Source organism: Poromitra crassiceps, assembly GCF_964638095.1.
Source record: "Poromitra crassiceps genome assembly, chromosome: 17".
In the NCBI taxonomy this organism is placed as follows: Eukaryota; Metazoa; Chordata; class Actinopteri; order Beryciformes; family Melamphaidae; genus Poromitra; species Poromitra crassiceps.
In genome coordinates, this window is record NC_139635.1 from 26,079,796 (window position 1) to 26,104,153 (window position 24,358).

General features: G+C 44.2%; 1 protein-coding gene across 1 annotated transcript in view; it reads left to right on the forward strand.

The window, feature by feature from the left end:
- The window catches only part of asph (aspartate beta-hydroxylase), a 36,395-nt gene extending 15,941 nt beyond the window's left edge, over positions 1-20,454 (forward strand). Inside the window, exons 5-12 of the mRNA XM_083654013.1 lie at positions 6,819-6,902; positions 8,342-8,416; positions 9,535-9,623; positions 11,269-11,439; positions 13,467-14,121; positions 16,864-16,926; positions 17,055-17,096; positions 19,935-20,454. Of these exons, the coding sequence (XP_083510139.1) occupies positions 6,819-6,902; positions 8,342-8,416; positions 9,535-9,623; positions 11,269-11,439; positions 13,467-14,121; positions 16,864-16,926; positions 17,055-17,096; positions 19,935-19,942 (1,187 nt within the window). The 3' untranslated portion in view covers positions 19,943-20,454. The remainder of the gene's footprint in view (positions 1-6,818; positions 6,903-8,341; positions 8,417-9,534; positions 9,624-11,268; positions 11,440-13,466; positions 14,122-16,863; positions 16,927-17,054; positions 17,097-19,934) is intronic.
- The last annotated feature ends 3,904 nt before the right edge of the window (positions 20,455-24,358 follow it).

Genomic DNA, 24,358 nt, shown 5'->3' on the forward strand with positions numbered 1-24,358 from the left:
AGTATATATAGATATATATATATATATATCTATCTATCTATATATATATATATATATATATATATATTATATTCAAATCAGTCGAGTGAAGCACAGCAACGGGATGTAAACCAAAGTTTGCAGTGCATCAATACCACTGTCATGGAGGAGTTGGAGTTGGCACGGAAGCTGTTGCCCGGTGCTGCTGATAAACTGTGGGAGACGACACAGAGGGGAGGGTCGAAAGCAGAGGAGGGCACACCTGGGACGCCAGGTGTTGCCGACGAGCCCTCTAGAGGTGTAGTGGTTTTGTCGTCGAAACGCCGGTGAAGGGGGGTTACCACCTGATGACTCCAATGACTCTTTTAACCCTCGCCCCTCTGTCAAATTCCATCATTAGCCACTTCAGTGTTGCAGATACCATCAAAAGACTCTCTAGTAAGTGCTTGCACAAGGGATATTTACATCTTATTATCCTGTGTTTTTTGAATCTATATTTTATATATATATATATATATATATATATATATATATATATATATATATATATATATATATATATATCGTTAGATAGCTGCTCAACTGGTTAGACTGGTGAGGGCTCACCGTCTCAGCAAGTGTTCCAATCTGTGCCACCAAACCAGCTCAATGTATTTATATCACAGTCCTGCTGGCTCATCCTGACCTGCGCTGGCTGCGTTTACATACTTAAAAATGTCCCTGTTCAACATCTTAATATTTACTTAACACTTTTTGTGTGCTGTCCTGATGATGCACTGCTTTTTCTGATAGTCCTAAGTTAGGACTCCTAACATCCTCATTGGTTTTGATGGTAATAAATCCATACAGATTTCTATGCAAATAAGGCGTACTGAAGGCAGGCATGTAGAAGACAGATGATTTGCATGTCGTCGGTACAACCCATCAGTAATAGATCATAGTCAGTCACTTCACACACATTTATGCATTGGGTGTGTCACTACTAGTGAATCCATTACAAGCTGCAGACAGCAGGAGGCGCTGTAACGAGGCTACTGCGGAAAGTGATGTCTTGCATGCGATCCGGTTATGGTCCTGAATTGCTGGAGACGTCGTCATTGACTTGATGCATTATTGGATGCTCATTTTGAAAGTTTTCAAACTTGACAACTCCGACTGCCTGGACTTGTGCTTTGACTTGCTTGTTGTATGTTAATTGCGTGCGTTAAGATCATATAGTGTGGCGTCCGGGTAGTGTAGCAGTAGATTCCCTGCCTGCCTACCAACACGAGGGTCGCAGGTTCGCGCCCCTGTGCTACCTCCGGCTCGACTCGGGCGTCCATACAGGCACGATTGGCTTTGTCTGCGGGTGGGAAGCCGGATTGAGGATATGTGTCCTGGTCGCTGCACTAGCGCCTCCTCTGGTCGGTCGGGGGCGCCTGTTTGGGGCAGAAGGGAACTGGTGGGAATAGCGTGATCCTCCCACGTGCTATGTCCTGACGGTGAAGCTCCCCGCTGTCGGGTGAAAAGAAGCGGCTAGCAACGGCTAGTGATCAACCATCGCTATGAACAAATCAGTTTATGCTTCCCCCCCCCACTAGTGCTGCAACTCTCGATTCTTTTAGTAATCGAGTATTCTACCGAATAATCCATCGATTAATCGAGTAATCGGATAAGAACCCTTTTTTGTGTTTTCAAAGGCTTATCGTAAATATACACCAAAAAATAAGATAAATCTCTTCAAATAAACAACTACATTAGTTTCTTTCTTAGAAAAAACAACATTTTTATTTTTTAAATTGCATAGAACTGGCAGTGGCACCATTCATCTTTTTCACCCGTCCTTACAAAGCTGTCCATAGTACGCTGTGATCCGCTGAAAAAGAGGTGAAATAATAATTAATATTGATATTTAATAGGTAAGTTCATAACAAAACTGGAGAATGCGCATTTACACACCCTAGACCTGTTTGCCTATTATTGACACAAATATCAGAATAGCAAGATAACAGGTCAGGTGGTGTAATAATTGGAGCCTAAAATGCACCAATTAAATAGTTGTTTGCAATCATCATGAGAAGAGTCGACCGGTCTAGGGTGTGTAAATGTACATTCTCCACACACACACTCTTTCTCTCTCACACACACTCACTCTCTCTCACACACCAACAGGCTGGTGTGATCACACACACACACACACACACACAACGCTGTTAAATTAGCCGCTAACGTTAATGTTAGGTTGAGCTTTGTATTTCTCACAGAAAACGGCAAGCCACATCACAAAAATGCAGCGTGAATGCAGTTACTAATAGTCATATTGGCAACGTGGCAAGCCAGCAGCACAACTACTACTAGTCTTAATATCAAGTAGCAATCATTAGCATACATTTACATTAGCGTTGTGTATAGTTAACGTTACGTTAGTAACGTTACCTTGCTCCGCTCGACGTAGATGCGCTGGTGGATGCGTAGACTGGATGTTTACGGTTCAGGTGCTGAAGCATTGACGAGGTACTGTTGTGATATGCAAGTATCGTTACAGTACTTGCACACCACTGAGTTTGTGTCCTTTTTCAGCGTGAAATGATCCCACACTTTAGACAGTTTCGGTCGCTTTTTCGGCCCTGGTTCTTCCCTTCCCGGCTCCTCCTGTCTGCTTTCTCCGCCGCCTCGTTCCATTTTGCGGGGTCCGCTCGCTATAGCTGCTCTCTGGTCTGTCTGCGATCATGTGTCCTCACGTGTTTACACCAGAAGAGCGCTGTGCCACACCAGTAAGCGTCCGTGAGAAACACAGTCTCTAAATGCCGTGTCGAGGCGAATCATTTTGGCCTCGATCATTTTAATTATTCGAGTTATTCAAGGTACTCGAGGAATCGTGACAGCTCTACCCCCCACTACATCCCTGATTGTACCATTTTGCATCCCAAAAGTAATTTGACCCAATGGCTATATAGAGTGTCCTGTGACATTGTGACAATTAAGAGAAAGAGAGACTGTCTCTGGGAGCTTTAGCACTAGAATGTGTCACTGTGCTGCACGTTGCTTTACAGATCTGGATTTTGAGCGCATTTGTCTACATTTAGAAACTTGCACAATGTTTGCTTTCAGTCGTCTCTGTCTGTTAGCTAGGTTGTCTAGCAGTGCTCTACCAGTGCTCCTCTGCTTCAACGATTGTCAGTTTAACTTTGCGAGTGTTTTTTTTTTTTTTTGTTGCTAGCTTTGACTATAGATCTGTTGGCTCCAAGCTGAAATGAGCTTCACGTATCGTGTCTAGTAGTATACGTAGCTGCTTCAAAGGCTTTGGAACTTGGATGGATGGATGTGAAAACTGATGGATTGCTGAGCTGCCTGACGTGACGAGTGACTATTCTACACCACTCCAGTCCACCAGTCAGTGTTGTAACTACTTTGTTGTCTTGTTTGTGTGCCACGTCAGAGGAGAAACCGGATGAGGCCAGGATGGGAGCTAAAAAAGGTATCGTCTTGCCACTGCCAGCCAGCTGCATGGTGTGGGATAGATGCATAAAACATCATTCTAATGAATGAGGCTGATAAAGAGGATTTTTGTTTTGTTCTTTGATACTTTACGATACTAATTTACGTTGCTGTGTTGTGATGAAATACCCGCAATCTACCATCTTAACGCACAGCTTACGACCCAGAGTGTGACGTTCCTCCTAATAAACACCCATAAAACCAGTGTAAAACCCGCTTCTCAATTGTTCTCCGTCTAAAACCAATCCAAACCCACCCTCAGTGTTGTCTGCAAGGTCTACTCACTGCTTGGAGAAGAAAGGGTCTACAGATGTGCCTATCCCTGCGTAATGCATGGTGGCATCCCGTAACGCATTACATTTTAGAATGCAGCATGGCACGTTCTTCGCATAGTAACTCGTATGAAACGGAGCGGTGTCGAAGCAAAAACGCTGTTATCGTACGTCCGAAACCCCCAGACAACGCTCCCCTGACCACCGGGAAGCTGCGCGAGGCTCTGAAGCAGCAGCTGGCCATGATCCACGAGCGCGTGGAGGCCAAGAAGATCGCCAAGCTGGCCCTGGCCGAGGTCCGCCACCTGCTGGCCAAGGAGGAGGACGACAAGGTCCTGGAGCTGCGGCGGGAGGAGATGACCGCCAAGGCCAGGGAGAGGGTGGCCGCCCGGATGAAGGAGGAAGAGGAGAAGATAGAGAGGGAGGAGATGGAGAAAGCTCTGGAGAAACTCAGGGGGGAGAAAGCCAAAGAGCAGGAGACCAGGGAGGCGGAGGCGAGGGAGAAAGAGAGGGAGGGGAGGGAGAAAGAGAGGGAGGGGAGGGAGAAAGAGAGGGAGGGGGAATCCAGGAAGGGAGGCGAGAAAGAGGAGAAGAAGGAGAGAAGGGCAGAGGGGGAGGGAAAGAAAGCGCAGGAGGAGGACAGGGGGAAAGGGAAAGAGTCTGCCAAAGACAAAGGCAAAAAAAGCAAATCTGATAAAGGAGGCAGGAAATGAGCCTCCTTAAAAACCATCCTGATTGGTGATGTCACATCCTGTTTAGCTCTACATGTCAGTCGGGTCTCCAATCCGTCCACAGTGATTTCAGTGGGTACGTGCCTTCACAGACAACTCCTTCAGCCAATCAGCGCCACCCGATCCACTCCTTCAGCCAGTCGGTCACATTCAAATCCTCTCGGAATTGTCGTTATTGGGTCTATTTCTGCAATAACTGCACTTACGGCTGTGTCAACTCTTACCAACGTTAACGTCACTGCTCGTTGCTTCGGGAGGCGCCCGTTACGGTTTCGCCAACGGCGTCCCTGATTGGCTGGTTACGTTGTCGACTGCAAGGCAGGTCCCGGCTGAGCCGCAGAACGAAAAGGAATGCGAGTTTCACGCGATCGGGATGGTTTAGCAGGTTAAGGAAATGATGTCATGCCTGTGGTTGCTATGCCAACACTGGTGGCTTTAGGAGGTTCAAGATCCCACGTGGAGCCACCTCGGAGTCGGGGCTCTGGTGCGCCTCCCCCTGGTCATACGGGTGGGAATGGGAGACCCCTCGCAGAGATGGCGGCCATGTTCAGCCCATGTATAGTGAGCCAAAGTGAATAGGACTTCCTGCTTCAGCATGCGTCCCAGAGATTTTCATCGGCCGTCTTATTTTCCCGTAGACATTTCGTAAAATGCTTATAAAAATTGTTTTACTTGTTCAAAACGAAACGGTTCAGCTATATTTAGAAACGGGAGAGACCACAGAACCTTTCACTCCGACCATTAACAAAACGTAAAAAAACAAATGCGGATTTAAAGAAAAGAATATATATATATAATTTTTTTTTAGTTTTAGTCCGAGTGAAATGTTCTAAGGTCTCTCCGGATTCTAAATCTGAATCGCGTGGTTTGACCGAGTAAATCTATTTTTTATATACGCATTTTACGAAATGTCTATGGAAAATAAAATGGCGGATGAAATCCCTTTAGTACGCATGCTGAAGCAGGAAGTCACGTTCACTTTAGCTCTCTAGAGATCCCTTCATGTTGTAGACAAACCTTGGCTTTTCACATGAAACAAACTGTGTCCTCTTGATAAGGGAAGATTAGGGTCGGGGGACAGGAAGTGGAGGAAGGGTCAGATCAAAAGGGCAGCAATGGCATGTTCTCTCAAGTCACGTGTGATGTGCTTTAATGTTCATGATCATATTCGGATTTACCAGGCTTGTTAGTTCTCCAGCACTTAGAATCAGTTGTTATGTTCTAACGTTAGTGACGAGATTTGTCTTGTGTTCGCGAGACAGCTTGTTTTTTTTTTCTAAATCTAGTGTTGATTTGTGTTTCGGCACCGTGAATATGTATCTTCTTCTTTGTCAATAATAAAGTTTCTGGATCCACGTAGGTGCCCCGCCCCTTTCTTTCCCAGTGTGTCAGCCAGTCTTTTCTTTACTGGCTCCATCAGAAGGGAAGGGATTGGATTTCGTACGAGGTGTGTGGAAAGCGTACGGAAATCATGCAGAAAGTGACAAGAAAGTTGCTTGAGGCATGATTTGGGAGGAAAAACAACTCAGCCTTTCAATACACAATTTCCTACACTTCTCAAATCTAGATTTGATCTCTTTTCCACTCTACTTTTTATTTTATTTTTTATATATATTCATGTCTCACAGCGTAGACAACATTGTGGATCAAGCCAACAGCTGATTATTCATTCTTGCGTCAATTCAAATCACGATATTATCAGATCTCAAACTGTGAAACTTCAAAGAGTCAGCAGCAAAAGAAAACCCATGTCTTTTGTTTATGGTATGTTTCATGTGAATGGTGCATTACTATCTATTACCATATGATGACAATCTGATTTGACACAAATATTTCTGACACACAATTTCAAGTTCCTGCAGGACGGGTGCATCACACATGCATCCCATAATGACAAGATGACAAGTGACCACTTTCATACATGTATATATGTTCTACAGTGTGTCTACAAGTGTATGTGTTTTATCCCGGGATATATTAAGAATGAATTAAGTATATATTTTTTATATATAGGCTCATCCCACACAACGTTTATGAATATATTCACTGATATGTGCTCATCCCAGGGTTTATGATATATACTGTACAATACATGTAGATATATTTTCTTACATTGTACATCATACCAGTCGCCTGCCAGTCTTTGGTCACATGGTGCACCAAGGCAGCAGCGCTGCTTCCTGCCTTATTGTGTGCTGTCATGTCTTTGGTCACATGGTGCACCAAGGCAGCAGCGCTGCTTCCTGCCTTATTGTGTGCTGTCATGTCTTTGGTCACATGGTGCACCAAGGCAGCAGCGCTGCTGCCTGCCTTATTGTGTGCTGTCATGCCAACCAAACGTGTGCGTCGTCTCGTGTAGGACTGAAAGAGAAGGTCACTGTCGTCATCCCCGCCAGACAAGAGACCGCCGCCCCACTCGAGGCTCCTGCACCCACCCCAGAAGGTAACGCACACAGAAACATACACACACACACACACACACACACACACACACACTCTCTCTCCCTCTCTCTCTCTCTCACGTTCTCTCTCTCATACAAACATAAGCTGGGTTTCCATCCAAATGTATCGCAACTTTTAATCGAATTTTCAGAAAGTCGGTGAAATAATGCACGTTTCCATCCACTGCTATTTTGCGAATTCTAGAGCTGTCAATCACCTCGTGTTTGAGGCCGTCTAGACCCGATATACACCTCTGTTAAACCCATCTAACGTTATTCATTTAAAGTTTCTTGATCTACAAGTAGACAAAGGTACCATAACGCAATTTCTGGATTACCAGGTGCGACATATGACAAGCATATCGTTATAATCCACGGAGCATGCAGATAGTAAATTAATGCAATCTCATTCAATTCTAGATGTGAGTCGCCTTAAAGTTAATATCCCAGTCTTCTTCTGTTTACCACGGCGGGTATTGTGCTGCATATTTACCATGTGTCATGTTTTGCAGTGATCAAGGCAAACTGCCTGGTTTTTGAATGGAGGGACAACGGAATATCGCTTCATCCGTTTCCACCGCACGTTTCGCATTTTCCTTTTATCGATAGACCCGACTTTTCCGCCTCCCTCAAGCGTGAAAACTTTTTTGCGAAATTTGGAGGCTTTTGCGAATTAGGCAGCGTTTCCACTCAGTTTTTTTATGCGCAAATTGAAATTTCGCATAGAAACAGGTGGATGGAAACCCGTCTATAGACACACACATGTACAATCTCTCCAGTGGTGCTGCAGGAATATCTTTGTCATAGCTAATGAGACACACACACACACACACACACACACACACACACACACACACACACACACACGTATGATGAGATCCCCGGAGCCTTAAAGAGATATACCACAGTACAATGTGGCTCATTATCAGTGGCTTAGCATCGTTTGGCATCAACAGCAGTATGCCAGCAGCACCTGCTTACCAGACCCTCTTATTGGTGCTCCAGTTTAAATGTGCTATGTATAGCATTTTTATTATCCATATTTCTTTGTTCAATTAATTGTGGTACCTTGGAATAATTACTGTAACAGTGTAAAGTAAACAAATGAGACCATGGTGGAAATGATTGGTTGTCTCTTATCTCACACTAGTGGTGGTAGTGCTGCTGCTAGTGTCTCTCAATATTAAGACTACATTTCCCATAAAACCCTTCCTGTTGGCAAAGAGCTGCTTGCTCCCCGTCCCCTATCCCTGGTGTCACTGCAGGTGTGTTTGTTCCTCTGTCGTGTCTGACGGGAATACAATTATAATATCCTTCCAACATCTGCAAGAATACACCTTCCATCCTAATTACACACACACACACACACACACACACACACACACACACACACACACACACTCTGCATGCATGATCAATTGCTTTGCCTTTCTCTCCTTAGCTGAGGTCGAGCCTGAGGTTGTTGAGGAAGTGATTGAAGCTGATGTAGCAGAAGAGGCTGCGGCGCCCCCGCCAGGTAGGTGTGCATGCGTGCGCGTGAATGCCCATATACCCGTAACATTTTAGTCAGCGACTACTAGGCTTGCGAAATCAATGAATGGTCAAACAAAGACCATTGTCCAGTACTGAGTAGAACTGGACATATGTCTTGGGAAAGTTGAAATATTAACCTTGAGCTGCATCTGTGATGCTCTCTGCATCCTGTAAGACAGGGATACTCAACTTGCTTTGCCCGCGGGCCACTTTCGTGAAATGATAGAAGGCCGGGGGCCAGTTAATAAACAAACAATATACATTTTTCTGTAGCGGATTGTAGGTTTTTGGGGTGTCAGCCGGAGTTTAGTCTGACAGTTAGGTTGGTTAGTTAGGTTAAGTTGGTTAGGTTAAGTACATACATAAGTGCCTGGGTAGCGAGCAGACGGCAGTATTTGACAATATAGCAGCTAAATTATAGATTATTGAAAATTATTCCATATTCCAGACTGAAATGCTATAACGAGTGGAGTATTGGCCAGAATGACATGAACATTTGGACACTTATTCAGCGGGTATCTTGCATGTTGCGTTCAGGTGCACTGTACAAAAAAATAATAATAATTGCAATTCCGTCGCGGGGGCCGCAAGTTGAGTATCACTGCTGTAAGACCTGCTTATTGTCTGAATATTTTCGAAAACTTAATATCCAGCGCATTCCGCGGTATTTACCGTCATGTGAGATCTTATTTTACAGTGTTATTGGATTCAGTGGAGATCTGGGACTCATGAACGATCCATCTTTTTTATTTATGTATTATTTTGGTGCATTAACATGTCTACTTACTACTAATAATGTCAACTAATCAATGCTGACACTGTATTCTAATAGATAACGAGTGAGAATAATACAGTACATACTTTACCTACTTTGAATTCCTTAGATATATATCTCTGCAATCTCTGTTCTAAGCAGACTGGATGGCTTGCAGCAGATAATATAGAATGTATAAGAGACTTGACTTGCACTTGTGACCAAAGACCTAAGACTTGAGTTAGACCTGCCCCTCAGAGTTTGAGACTTGATTTAGACTCTAGCTCAAAAGACTTGAGACTTGAAATGACTTGTGAGCATCTCTGCTCTCTGCTTCTCCCCATTAGAGCCTGAACCTGAGGTGGTTGAAGCCGAGCCTGAGCCCGAACCCGAGGCAGAACCAGAACCTGAGCCAGAGCCTGAGGAGGCTCCTGAGGTTGGTACAGTCTAGCTTCCTCATGAACCCATCAGCAGAACTGTCTGCCTGCAGACACCCTTGGCCAAAAGCAAGTTTCTCAAAGAGCACCCTGCTGAAAGATACATGACATCAAATCCTACAAATTTTAGAAGATGAATACCACATTTCAAATATATAGATATACTCTTCTCATTGGCAATCATTTATTAACTCATTGAGTGCCAGCCACTTTTGGAGAACGGACGCTCCCAGTGCCAGAGTTTCAGAGCGTTTTCAGTGATTTCTCGAGGCCCACAGAATATTGTGTGATATTACTATGTAAACACTGAACACGCACAAAGAACGATGAGACTCTATTCTATCATCTGCAAAAAAAAGTTTATTGATCCCATTTTCCGTTCTTTAGTTATGAGCCGGAGAAGATAGCTTGATTCATCCAAAAACAGCAATTTTTTTCTAGAAGCTGAGATACCGTAATTGGCCTTTTGTGAAATTAAACATTTCAAGCACATCACTGACTCTGAAGCTAATCTTTTCTAATGTAGTCACACCTCAAAAATAATTTCCTTCAATAAAACAGTTTAGGCCAGGGAATTTTGTTTGGCAGAATAATATTTTTAGCTACAACCAGCAGCGCTGGCCCCTGCGTGCGCTGCTGGTTGCAGCTTCTTGCTGGTCTTGATTTGCTGCTGGTGGGCATCGGATATTCTGGCTTGCGTTTGTCAATCCTGTCCTGCTGCCTGGGTCTGTCTGGGTGTTGCGTGCTGCTCTGCGTGCCCCCCCCCCCCCCCCCCCCCGCCCCGCCCCGCCTCGCCTCGCCTGCACACTCCTCCTCCTGTCTGTGGTGGCTCTCTGCTGAGTTTGCTGTGCGCACAGTGAAGGGTGCGCAACATCCAGTTTTTTTACAGCGTTCCGCGTGTGTTTGTCACCGGCAACGATGCTTCCAGTTGAGAATAATAACAACTCCACGGTGCGGATGTGCTGTCGCAACCGACACGGAGCGGCTCAATTGTGGGAGCAGATTGGCTGCTGCAGGCACAGCTGCAGTAACGTGCTTCAGCATATCGATGCATACGGATGCGATGCGATTTCCGTTTCCATAACGACTTCTTCTTTGTTTTTTCCTTGCCTTTCTGTTATGTGGAGAGCACTGTCGCCACCTAAGGGTTCTGTAAAATAGGTTATAGACCTCCAATAGCTACAATAGTTGTACCAGAGATGTATCAGGGATTGATCCACGTCCCACCGTCAAAAAACGCAATTGACGACAATCGTCGTCTTTGGCACTCTACGTCAGTATTTGAATTGACGACAGCTGTCGTCATTGGCATTCAATGAGTTAACTTACGAATAGGAAATGTGAACCTTTAGATTGTCTTTTGTGTGATGTCTTCATGTAGAGGTTGGCTATTTTTTTAGAATTTTTTTTTTTGCCTCTTCCTACTAACTACTGCTGATTTCACCTAGTGTTTATATCTTACCATTGGCTCCCAGTGATGCTGTCGCTGTTCAAATGTTCCTCATCAATGTTAGAATTTATATTCTTTATTTTCACGTTTTCGCATATTTTCAACATCACAACAACTCCCACCTCGGGTCTTGTGGCGGCCGATCTATTAAGTGTGTCTAAACAAACCCTCATCTTACTTTCTGCCATGTCCAGGTGTTCGAGGAGGAGCCAGAGGTGCTGGAGGAGGAGCCTGCTCCTGTGGAGGAGGAGCCTGCCCCTGTGGAGGAGGAGCCTGTGGAGGAGGCTGCTGCTCCTGTTGAGGTGGAGGAGGAGCCTGTGGAGGAGGCTGCTGCTCCTGTTGAGGTGGAGGAGGTGGTGGAGGAGGTATGTGCTTAAATTGTGCTACTGCACACTGTATCCCAGCTGCGTGTCTGCTTACAACCAGATCAAAATTTAAAACACTGTCACAACGAAGAAAAGAAAAATACTTGGTATTATGTGTGTGTGAAGAAACTTTTTTTACTTGGTATTTAGCTAGTTCACAGTGGTATATACTGCAACTTTAGTACGCAAGCTAGCTTAGTGTCCTCTCGAAAGCATTAGCATGTGCACTCTAGCACAGTGCTCCACTGTGTTAAAATTATTAGTTCTTATTTATTTCAAAAATACAATTGGTGATTCATAAATATGTACTTATTCTGCTGTAGTGCTCACAGCACAGAAGCTATGCACACCAAACACTTTTCTTTTTTGTAGGGATGTCCACAAGTGTCATATTGACAAATAGGGGCAGTGGCGGCCTAAAGGTTAGAGAAGTGAGCTTGAGAGAAGGTCGTCTGTTCAATCCCCGGGACCGGCAGGATAAATCTGGGTGGGGGAATGTGAAAAAGGCAGTGCTTGCCTCTCCCTCACTGAGGTGCCCTTGAGCAAGGCCCTTAAGCCCAACCGCTCCAACCGCTCCAGTGGAGCTGCTCATGTACGAATGTGAACAGGGCGCTCCTGAAAGACAGCATTGCTCTCAGTGAGACTCCCCTTGTGTTACAAAGGTTAAAGCAGATTCACGTGGACAAAAATAATCACTAGCACAGTATTCTGCTTTCTACAGATTGGTTGCATATCTTTAGCAATCATGTTGGCAATGAGGCTAGAGATTATTCTCTGTTTGGTTTCTGTTACACAAATAATGTCATGCTAGTTTTGTGTAGAAATAGTGGAATGTGTTTTCTTATGGTTCAGCATTGTCGTTGTGGAGCCGTGGATCCACCAACCTAAGTTACACTGAACACGTCGTTTGTCCTTGACTCTCTTGGGAGTTGGCCCACCCTAGGCTTTTGTGTGGCTTTGACTAATGACATAAATGCTACCAAAAGCAGCTACTGGAGGAAGAGTGCAAAACTGAGTGTGGACGGTTTTTGAAATGACACCAGAAGCCCTCTAGTGGTTGATCCACAGCTTACTCTGCCTAGTTAGTTCACTTAGTTAGAAGTACTTGGTTTGTGGAACATACAGTATAATGCAGAGGTTCTCAAATGTTTTTCAGCCAAGGACCCCTTACAAGATAGAAAATATACCGGGGACCCCCTCGTTCTGATTTGTGATTTTGGGCTAAGTTTAATTGTTTGTAGAACAGGGGTGGGCAACATTTTTCTCCAGAGGGCCATACTGACTTACACAAAGTAAGCGAAGGGCTACACATTGGAGATCATACCTGCCAACACTCCCGATTTTCGCGGGAGTCTCCCTATTTTAACCCTCTCTCACACTGTTATTGGTAATTTCTCGTTAATCTCCGATATAATAGTGATACAAATCCAATGGCTGTAGCAGATGAGATTTACTAACATAATTCTGCCTTTTATTGAGTTTGTGGGGGTTGTTGTTGTTATTGTTTTGAGGATGTTGGGGGCCGGATTGAGATGGTCCAGGGGCTGCATTTTTGCCCATGTGTGGATTAGAATGTAATCCATGAACCATTTTAGATTTAAAGCATGCAATATTTTCGTTTAACTATGAAGCTTTTGCAAAACTTTTTTTTTTTTTTAATTTTCCTGAAAACTTTTCGCGGACCCCCTTGCAAAGTGCCCCGGACCCCCATTTGAGAACCACTGGTATAATGTATGTATATATCACGGATGCAAACTACTCACCTTTAGGTGACAAGTCACCTTTTTCATCACAAAATACAGAGGTTTTCTGAGTGATTTTCTGTCTGCCTTACTATCTGTCACCTTTTTCACTCTCCATGTTGGGATGCATACCGTGGTGCTCCAGAAAAGAAAAGCGATGCCTTGTGACTGTACATTAGTTGGATCTTGCAAACCTATCTATAGGTACTTCCATAGCAAACAAAGCATGAAAATGTACTAGTTCCTCCTGTGACCCTGACATGTGGCTTCCATTGATTGATCCAGGCTGCACCAGTCGAGGAGGAGCCAGCAGCTGAGGAGGAGGAGGAGGAGGCTGTGGAGGAGTTTCTGGCAGACCAGGCTGCAGAGGAGGAGCCAGCAGAGGAGGAGCCAGCAGCAGACCAGGCTGTAGAGGAGGAGGTCGCAGAGGAGGAGCCAGCAGCAGAGGAGGCTGTGGAGGAGCCTGCAGCAGAGGTAGAGGAGGCCGTGGAAGAGGAGGCCGTGGAAGAGGAGGCTGCAGAGGAGGAGGAGGCTCCTGAAGAAGAAGAAGAGGAACCTATTGAGGAGGTGGCAGCAGAAGAGGAGGCCGCAGAGGAGGAGGTGGCTCCCTCAGAGGAAGCTGTGGAGGACGTAGAGGCCGTAGACGAGGAGGACGCTCCCGCAGAAGAAGCCTTGGAGGAGGTGGCAGCCGACGTAGAGGCCGTAGACGAGGAGGACGCTCCCGCAGAAGAAGCCTTGGAGGAGGTGGCAGCTGACGTAGAGGCCGTAGAAGAGGAGGTCGCGCCCTCAGAAGAAGCCTTGGAGGAGCCAGCCGCAGACGCAGAGGTTGGAGAAGAAGAGGTCGCCCCTTCAGAAGAAGCAGAGGATGAGGCTGTAGAGGAGGAGGTAGAGGCTGTGGAGGAGGACGCTCCTTCAGAAGAGGAAGAGCCAGCAGTACCAGGTAAGGAAGAGGGGCGTTAGCAAAAACACATGAGTCTGCTGCCACTGATGCTATTCACCTTATGTAGCCCCGCCCACTTGACCCATTGTGTCACAACTTCCTGTTTCATACGCTGGCTGTTTTCCCTGCTCAAACTAGTCTGACTCATATGTGAGTCAAACCTAGTTTGACTCACATATGAGCCAGACTAGGTTTATGAGTCACAGGAAGTGTATATACAATCAAGAACGTCTGATTGTGTTTACACTTCCTGTTAGTCTCTCAAGCCAGACTGTCTCTTCTACATAAGGTGAATATCATACAAGAAAAATCACCAGGCAAAGAGTTCACCAGATTTGAACTTGGAACAGCTTTTATAGCAACTTTTTCAAGGGGGTTTTGCTGTCTGTCTTTGTTGGCTCTGTAACGGTTTCATATAAAGTAGCAAATTAAATGTCAGTTATCATGACAGCAGGAATAATCGGCCCTTATCAAGGCACTGAGTTGAATCCATTTCCTTCCTAGCCCTCCACAAACAGGGTGGTTGCTACTCTTATCTAATTGCTAGTGCTTGTATAACAGAGGGTAAAGTAGTGTTATCAGCCTCACACATTTCAGCACTGATTACTGAACCGCCAGGAAAGAGTAGCGTTCAGGAGCGTTTGTTCCAAAAACAGTTTGTATTTCTTTCTTTTTTTTTTTTACACATTTGCAGTCACATTTAAAGTAATAGACCAACATGTTGGGTAGATTGTCTCATTGGTCAGCTCAATCATGACATGATGAGAACATGGACAAAAACAAGATGTGTCCCTGGTAGATCACTGGCTCTGGAGCTCCATGCTAACACTGCATACACTATGTTGAGTGATGGTAGTAGTGATTCTAATGATTAAAAGTTGTCAGTGGCTACTGTAAGGCCTGTAGATTCATACATTTTAAAATGTAATATTTACTCAGTATAGCTAATGCAGGTAGGTTTATTTTTGGAAATATTTCAGGTGAGCAACCATGTATCCATCCACTGCACAGTGATTTTTGGCTGTACATAAACAATATATTATGTATCATATTTCGTGTCGATTTGACCACAACACCAACGCCATTCCTAGCCGCACATGTTGCTACAAGCTCACATTTGATCACTTTTGAGATGTTGCTACAAGCTAACATTTCTCACTTTTGAGGGTGGAGATGATGCGCCATGGCTGCAGTTATGGAAATCGCCCGCTCCACGGGCTCCCAAAGTTGTGACTGACAGACAGACACCGTCCACCCACCTAGGCACCATCGTACAACTGTGCACCAAGTGACATCACTGAAGACATCACAATCGATTCGTGACAGACGCCGCCGCAATAGACACCACCCACCCACTTAGTCAATTTTAACTAAAGAGACTAATCACTGATGATATCACTTACAGTATTATAGAATTGGTGATGTCACCAGTGATGTCACTCGAGCACTCAATGATGGTGTCATCAGTGAGTGATGTCATCAGTGATGATGTCACAAGATGATTACCTAATTAATTGGGGGCTCTTCACACTTCCTGAAAGATTCAGCCCGATCGCACGTAAAATGACAGCTGTGGCCGAACACAATTCTGCTCACACACACACACACTTTGCATTCTTATTATAGGATGATAGACTAATGGCTACTATCACTCACCTTTGTGTATGCTAAAGTGTTAGCACGGGGCCAGCTATCACTCAACATTAGGGGTGTCACGATATTTCGTCGCACGATATATCGCGATATCGAAACGTCACGATATGCGTATCGTCAGAAAAAAATGATATCGTTAAAAAAAAAAAAAAAAAAAATGTTTTGCTCCTGAATAATAATAGAACAAATTTAGCAGAATCAACACGCATGAGTGAGGGGGTAGACTACTACTGGCATGGCAAAACGGCTCAAGGGGTACATAAGATTACATAAGTTTAGGGACCATTGAGCATGAGTTATTTAAGAAATAGATTGTATACTTTATTTTTCTTTAACCATGCAACAAACATTTAGTTTGTGACAGTGTGACACATTCTATTGCAAGAGAAGCATTATCTTCCATGTTGTTTTCGAGTTATTATAATAACAATTTCCAAAAACAGCATTTGTTTTGTGTTTTGTGTATTTCAAATGAAAGACTATTTTTCCAGTATTTTCCCAGGGCTCCCTTGAAAAGAGGTTTCGATTTCAACAGGACTCACATGGTTAAATAAATGATAAATAAATACATAAAAATTATTTACTAATTATTTATTTTGTATCGTGAAATTAGTGTATCGTGACACCCCTACTCAATATAGTGTATGCTAAAATGTTAGGACGGAGCCAGCTATCACTCAACATAGTGTATGCTAAAGTGTTAGCATGGAGCCAGCTATCACTCAACATATAATAGTGTATGCTAAAGTGTTAGCATGGAGCCAGCTGTCACTCAACATAGTACACTAAACTGTTGGTGCATGCATGGAGCACTAACTGACAGCAATCTATCTGCTGGGGATGAATGTGGTGTCCATGGTATGTATCATCACTTAATCACTTAATAGTTAAATTGACAAAGGGCATTGATAAGATCAAAAACTTTTTCAACAAATTTGGGATTAACATTGTAGTCTTTGCTGAACCTTTACTCCATGCAGACAGCATCTCTACAAATGGTGTTTTTGTGAAGGACAGTGTATGTGAATGCTCCAGGAGCTTTATATAATCTGTGTGGTTTGAAATGATGTTCCTCATCCACATTCACAGAGGAAACTGAAGAAGTAGAAGAAGAAGACGTAGCACAAGAGGAAGAGGAGACACCAGAAGCAGGTGGGTACACACACTCGCAGCACACAGTCCTGGACTATCTCATAATTGGTGTCCAAAATTGGTCACAGAGTAGGATCAAATGTTTTCTCTAATTGTGTGTGTGTGTGTGTGTGTGTGTGTGACATCAGATTATGCAGAGGCAGAGGAACAGCTTCAGGATGAGCCCACAGGTAAACTTGGTTTTTATTCTCATCTCTATTAAGCCTGGATTATGCTTGAAGATTTGGCCGGCCGCACGGAAATGAGAGACACGGAATCCTGACGAGGAAACGTGTGGAGCTTTTATACTCTGTGCGGTTTCTGCTCGCAGAATTGAGCGCGAGTCTTGAAAACTCCACTTTGTCCGCCCAGCCGCGTCCGCGTAGTTACAAAATTCGGGGTGCGCACGGCCAGGCGAATACCGTCCGCACGGAGCCTTGCGGAGGGGCGTGTCTGCTGATTTGACGTCACTTTTCCGCGCGGACACTCGCGTTCCTCGCTGATGCGGAAAGCATAATGACCGGTGTGTAAACTTGGTATCAATGCCAAAGGCTCAAATCCCACTGAAGCCACCCATAACCGAAAAACATCACCACTGACGACACTGTAATTGGTGTAATATTAGTCATTCTGTTTGTCCGGTTTGCATCGTTCTGTGACCCACTTCTGGATCCTGACCCACGTTGAAAACATGGCATTAACCGTGTCTGACATAATGTTGCATCAGGACCCCACAGCACTTTGTGGCAAAGCATGCCGGCTATCTAAGTCAACGTGGCGACGATTGCCAGTTGTACTTTGGCTGCAGTAAAGATAACGGAGCCTCTCTGTTCCTGGGTAAATGTAGGCAATCTCCTCATGGCCGTAAAACACACCGAAAAATCAAGATTGCGTGTCGTTTTTACCTGTTTAGACAAGGTTGGTGTCACAGAACGAGTCTTTCTCCTTGTGTGATTCTAGTTATAATACAGAGTTGTGCTGTGCAGAAACAGCCGTGTCTGAGAAGGTGAACCTTTTCCAGCTGCAGCATGTCAAGAGCGTTCTGATGTGTCCGCGACGTGTTTCATATTCATAATTGGCACATGAACAGATCCAGACAGACGGCTTCTTCGAATTACACTTACTGGGTCTCCCTTTAAGATCCAATCAGGAAATTATTTGAGGAATTTGATGGAAAATCACTCGGGTTAAGTCAATTATTTTAACACATATTACTAATAGTTCACAAATGTTACAACCTTAAAACCATAAAGTGCATGTTAAAGACTCAAGAGAGGGTCAGTCCTTGGTGGTGTCAGGTTGGGTGCATTTCAGAGTGATAAAAGATCTTCTGTGTAAACAGAAAGATCACTATAGCCGTTTTCCCACATGCGCTTTGTACCGCTAAATGACCGGAACGTGGTCTATTGCCTGCATGTGGGAAAGTCGTTGTGCCGGTATAAGCGCGACCCCGTCGTCGCCGACATTTCACCAGTTTCGAGCCAGTCAGAAGAGCGGTATGCTCTTAAGGGAGACCAAGTGGGAAACGGGTCCAGTCATTTTCCGCGACAGCGGTCCTTCTCTCATGGGCGAGGTGTAGCCTACACACGTTGCTTAATGTTCCAGCGGGCATAATCTAATCATTAGCGCACATTAAAGCAAACTGGCGAAATGACCTTGTGATAATAAGAGCGGTAGCCTATGTCAGCTTTATGTGTGGGCGTGCTGATTTCCGAAAGCAAGGCAAGCCCGGACACATCGAACGAAGCCAGTCTGTAAAAAGTGCTTCAACGCGACGCAGGTGAACGGGGATAAACATCGAACCAGCAACTATTTCTCTCAGACACGGATCCCAACTTCTTCAAAGTGCATCATCTACTAATCATTCGCACACATCAAAGCAAACTACTTCCACATTTCGCTTTGTGCATTTGCTTTCTCTACATACATACAAGCTCCCCCCGCCCCCCAACATACAGGCAATTTCGCTGATAGATTCCCACATGCGCGAGCCGAAGTGTGAAGGGAAATGTCCGATATTGACTTACAGGTAATTTTCCGGTACGCATGTGGGAAAACGGCTTATGTAAACAAAGGCAGAGTGAAGGCATGTCAGCAGAAGATGGTGTAATGCAGTCACCCGATCACAGACTGGGCCTTTAGATGCCTTCACATTGCCTTTTGGATGGAGCAAAGGGGTCAATCTTCTTCTGTGGTGTTTTATGACAGTGGACATCCTTTATGTTACATTACCGCCGCCTTCTGGATTTATCCCTCCACTGTTTTCCTACATTCTCCCCAGCATCCAAATCTCCTGTTTTTAGGTCAAACTAAAGTCTTCATGGCTCATTGACAGACTACTTTGCCATTGTAAATAAAGCATATAAAGTGGTGTCACAGAAAGTAAAACGTTGTCTACTCAACAGTTCCTCAACTTTTTGGCAAAGAGTTTACAATTTGGTGACAAAAGACTGGTGCACCACTTTTCTCCATATCGAAGTGATTCCAAGTTAGATCTTGTATTTTTTGGTCACTATATAGTTTATTTGGATATGATATATACAGTAGATACAGGGACTTGTATGTGCTGCTTTATCATGGGAGGGCACAGCAGTCACTTCCCTCTAGTGGTGGGTTGCAGAAACACAATCTATAAAATGGCTGTCAGTCTTCATTGTTGTCACTGCCTTCACCAGCAGAGGTCATGCTACACTGGTAAAGCAACAGCACACCATGTAGTCAAAAATAGGCAAAATATCCTCAATATGCGATGACAATTATGCACCTTTTTTTCACAGATTGGTTACAAAATATGTGCTCAAGTACAAAAAAGTGTTTTGTATTGTACTGAATTGTACCGATCCTAGTTGAAAGATCCAAACCGTTTTCTGCTTTTTAATGTCACTTGTCATTTCGAATAACAATACGAATGTATTTTGATCGCCGCGGCAATAATAATACCCAAACGTGTACTCATCACACAGTGTCACAGGTATAAAAAAAAATGTTGGTCTCTTGCTGATGTCGTCTTCTGTCGGCGGTCCCTACAGAAACGTAGAGCCTGCGGTCGTCGTGGCGACGGAGCAAGGAACCCACTGACGTTGCATCATCGCCCCATGGGTGCTCGGAGCGATGCGACTCACCTCCAGAGACGCGGATCGAGTCGTCACGACAACACTCGTCTCCCTCTCTCTCCCTCCCATCCCCCTCTCTCTCTCCCATCCCCCCCCTCTCTCTCTCTCCCACTCTTTCTGAAAAATCCCCTCCTTTTGATCCCCCCCCCCCTTTTTTTTGTGTGTGTAAATCTGCCTGATCACAGATGAATTGTTAATAATAGGTACTTTTCTTTCCCCTCTCTTTACCGCTTTTTGTTCACTTTCTTTGTTCTTTGCTTTTGGTTTTATTTTAGTCGTTTAGCAAAATGGAGAATCCATTCCCATTCTTGTGTAGGGCAGTGTAGATGTCTGTGTCTGTGGCCAGACGTCCAGGCCATGGAAACCTCTATGTTGCTGTACTTCTACGGCCAGAGTCTTGCATCTGAAAGAGTCTGACACACTTTCGCGCCCCCCCCCCCCCAAAAAAAAAAGCTTCCAGGGAGTCATCCAGTTTGTTGCTACGCTATATTACGTCAAAACTGCTCCGTAGATGTTTTGTTTTGTTTTTTACATACGGTGACTGAACATTCTTATCAGGAAACACTAGAAGTATTTGGCAGTTGCAGCAGCAGTAACTCTTTGAGATGGAAGACTCTGGTCCGTATGGCGAGGTTAGCGTTTGCGGGTTAGATTGCGCTATATATATATATATATATATATGTGCGATATATTTTAGGGATGCACTAAACACCCATGGGTGCGAAGATGACTTGAGCAAACCTCTCCCTCTGCTCGGCCCACGGCGTCGTAGATCCTACGCGAAAGCTGTCGAGCGCCTCCTCGCCCAGTCAAGTCTGTTATTTACCACTCAGTATGTGTCGACTCCAGACTCCAGGATGAGCCATATGCTGGCATGTGAATGCAGAGAGAAAGCGTGCGTGCGTGTGTATGTGTGTGTGTGTGTGTACGTGTGTACGTGTGTGTGTATGCGTGTGTGTGTGTGATCCTTACGTACCTCCCCCGTGTTGTGTGCGTCGACAAATCGGCCGTAGATGACACCATGTTGGAGACTCGACCCTGTTTATATTTTGTCTTTCACTATTTCTTTTATCATTATTTCAAACTACCAGTACCTCTGTGTGTGTGCGCGTGCGTGTCCTGTAGTTTTCCAGCTGTTTGTGTTTTTATTTTATTTTTTATTTCCAAGTATGATGACCAGGACCACCTAACTAGATCGTCAAGGAAGCTCATATTCCAAGTTTTCTCTGTAAAGTTTTTGACTTTAAAACGTCACCCTTTTTTTTCCTTTTTTTGAGTTTGACTTAGTAAAGTTGTTTGACTTGTAAAGTTTCTAAACTTGTACTGTGATGTAAACTAGGAAGCCATGGACAGTGCGCCGCTGTCCCACTGTGGTTTAACGCCCTTTGTTTTTCAAACACACCAGCGAGTGAAAACGATCGGACGTCAACCGAAACCAGCTCATAACAAATATCCCAAATACACTCATGATGTTGTGTTTTTTTTTTTTTTTTTATCCTCGACGGTGGTGAAGCTTCAGCGCCTCATTCCCTTTGCTCAAAACGCGAAAGCGCTAGGCGTCTGTTTTTTTTTTTTTTTTTGCTTCCTTTGAAGGAAACTCGTATGACTCGTGTGTCGTGTTTTTTCCCCCCCTCTTCCGCGCAGTCACAATTTCTCTCCGTTGCAGGCCGGACGGTAACGAAACTGCAACACAACACTGCTGCAGGCGGACCGGTGTAGGTACCAGATATGTTCGTAGCCCTGCACGCACAGATGACGTCACATGATTGGCTGTACGTCTTCACTTAACTTTAGCTAACAAGCTAAGCTACTGATGATGTCGGACATTTGGGCACGTTAATACATAAAAATATGAATCATACAAAACATTTAATCATCTTGGTTGGGGGGGGTGGGGGAACTATTGTTAACATCGGTCTATGCAGGGACCTTTGTCTTAGCTTGTAGCTTGTTGCTGGGAGTCTAAAGTGACACACAAAATGACAGTGGAAAAAGATATTGTGGTTTTAGTTGGCTAATGTTGGATATCGTTAGCTTGCGCTAATGCAGATCAATTGCTATCTAGCGAACCCCACTGTTTTGGCCAAAGCGCTCGCGCTGACGGCTGTTCTCAGGCATATAGCCAATCATAATGCGTGATGTCATCTGTATACACAGGACCCCGAGCGGATCTGGCAGGCTAGCAGGGGTCGACACATCTGGTACCAACACCGGACCTGCGATCCCGTCTTTTTTTAACGTGATATGTGGAACGTTAACAAAAAACATTATCCATTTGTGAATTATTTCGCATAGTATCAGTCTATATGAGTCATTTTGCATACCTCCTCGCCAGCTTTGGGTTTCATTCGTTTTGGGGATGCAAAATGGTCCTGAAGCAGAAGGCAAACCACTGTAGATAATTGACCCCCAGACCTCACATAACTAATGTTTGTTTTGTTTTGTTTTTTTTGTTTTGTTTTGTTTTGGGGGCGGGGCATGGAGGGGAATGAAACACATTCCAGTGGTGTGCAGTAGTCGTCGGGTAGGACGTCTGTTTCTATAACACTACTAGCCGGTCTTTTCTACTTCCCTAACACTTTGTAAGTCGATGTGAATTTTAAAAAAAACCTTCTTTTGTTGTTAATATTGCAGATTACAACCTTTACAAAGATAGAGATCTTCTAGATTTTTAAAAAGAACAATGAAAGAAAAAAGGATTTAAGGAAACAAAAAATAAATTTTAATATCCAGAAAAATCTTCTAACGTTTTTTTCTTCATTTTTTTTTAAGCCATATGCTTTTTGCAACAGGCAGGTTTTTTTTGGGGGGGGCTGCTCTAATTCAGGACAAACTTTTCTTCTGTAAGTGGAAAGAATACGACACGATTAGCAATAAGACGAAAGAAAAGCGACCACGCCAACGCAACGACCTGAAGAGACAGGTTTTTTTTTATGTTTGTTTGTTTTTTATTACCAAGGTTCATCTTGGAACAGAAGTGGTTTACATGCTGTAAAGGGCTGTGATACATGGACAACTTATTTCCAGACAAAGGAGGTGGCAGTTGCCAACATATACATCCGATAGAGCTCATAATATTACCTGGGACTTTGATGTGATTTTATGTGAATTGCAGCGGAACAACATGTCTTATGGGAGAAATGCTGTTGACAACTGCCCATCCCCTCTGCCTCTCAGTATTGACTCTGTATCACAAGCTTCAGTCTACAGGCCTAGTTATCCTGTAGATGCTGACAACAGGTGATTAAATTATTGTGAAGTGATAATGATATGTGGATTCTGTAGAGGAGATTTGGACCGTCACAGTTCTCTGTAAATGATCTGTTCTGGGAGCTGCAATAAAGGTTTTGGGACAACACAAACAACTCTGGCCTTTTTCCTTCCTTCTATAGATGGTAACTGTCTTGTGGAATGTGGGGCCGCTGTGTCACTTGCGCTCTATAGGTTATGGGAGGATATGCTTTTATCTCACAATACAATTCAATGAATACACAATATGGCTTGCCAGAATAAACGATGCATATGGCTTTTATCTCATTTCTGGGTTCCGACGCAGTGTGGAATTAGATGCTGGTACGCTACGGGTCCTCCACTGCCACCCCTTCTCCCTAGTGTGACTTTCACCTGTTGGGCAGATTACGACACAAAAGGTCGGCAATAATGACAGCAAGGGGGCGACAAATCTGTGTATTTTGACACCCTGGAAGTGAGACCGGTTTGGGAATAGAGCTAGATGTTTATGTAAATAAATGGTTTTAAATTCCACCTGTTGGTTGAATTTTGTTATTTTAGAAAAAGGAATAGTCAGTCACAATAGACAATAGTGTGGCAACAAATGTTTTTCCATGCTCTTTTCCTTTTTCCATACATATCCAGACCTGGAAAATGCTCAAATCAAATTCTATATTTGTCCATACTGTGTAAGAACCCTGAGATATGTGGGGAGAAAGTGGAGGTGAGAGGACAGGATTTGACTGGCTCAGATATGATTAGCTCATGATCAATGGGCAGGGGTGGGGGTATCTAAATTATATATACAGTATATATATGTGTATATATATATGCATGTATGTATATATATATATACAGTATATACACGTCTCAAACCAAATTTACGCCCTTTGCGCTTGGAATGAATTGATTAAAATACACCCCAACTTCCAGTCACTTCCTGTATCTGTGCCACGCCCACTTAGGAGACTGGAAGAGTACCATTTCTTATTGGTGATAAGTCCTTATTCACGGGGTCTTTCAGGTCTCGTTGAAGAGGCGGATGGCAGTTGGGAAGAAACTGTCCCTGTGACGAGAGGTTCTTCTGAAAGACCGCAGTCTACTGCCGT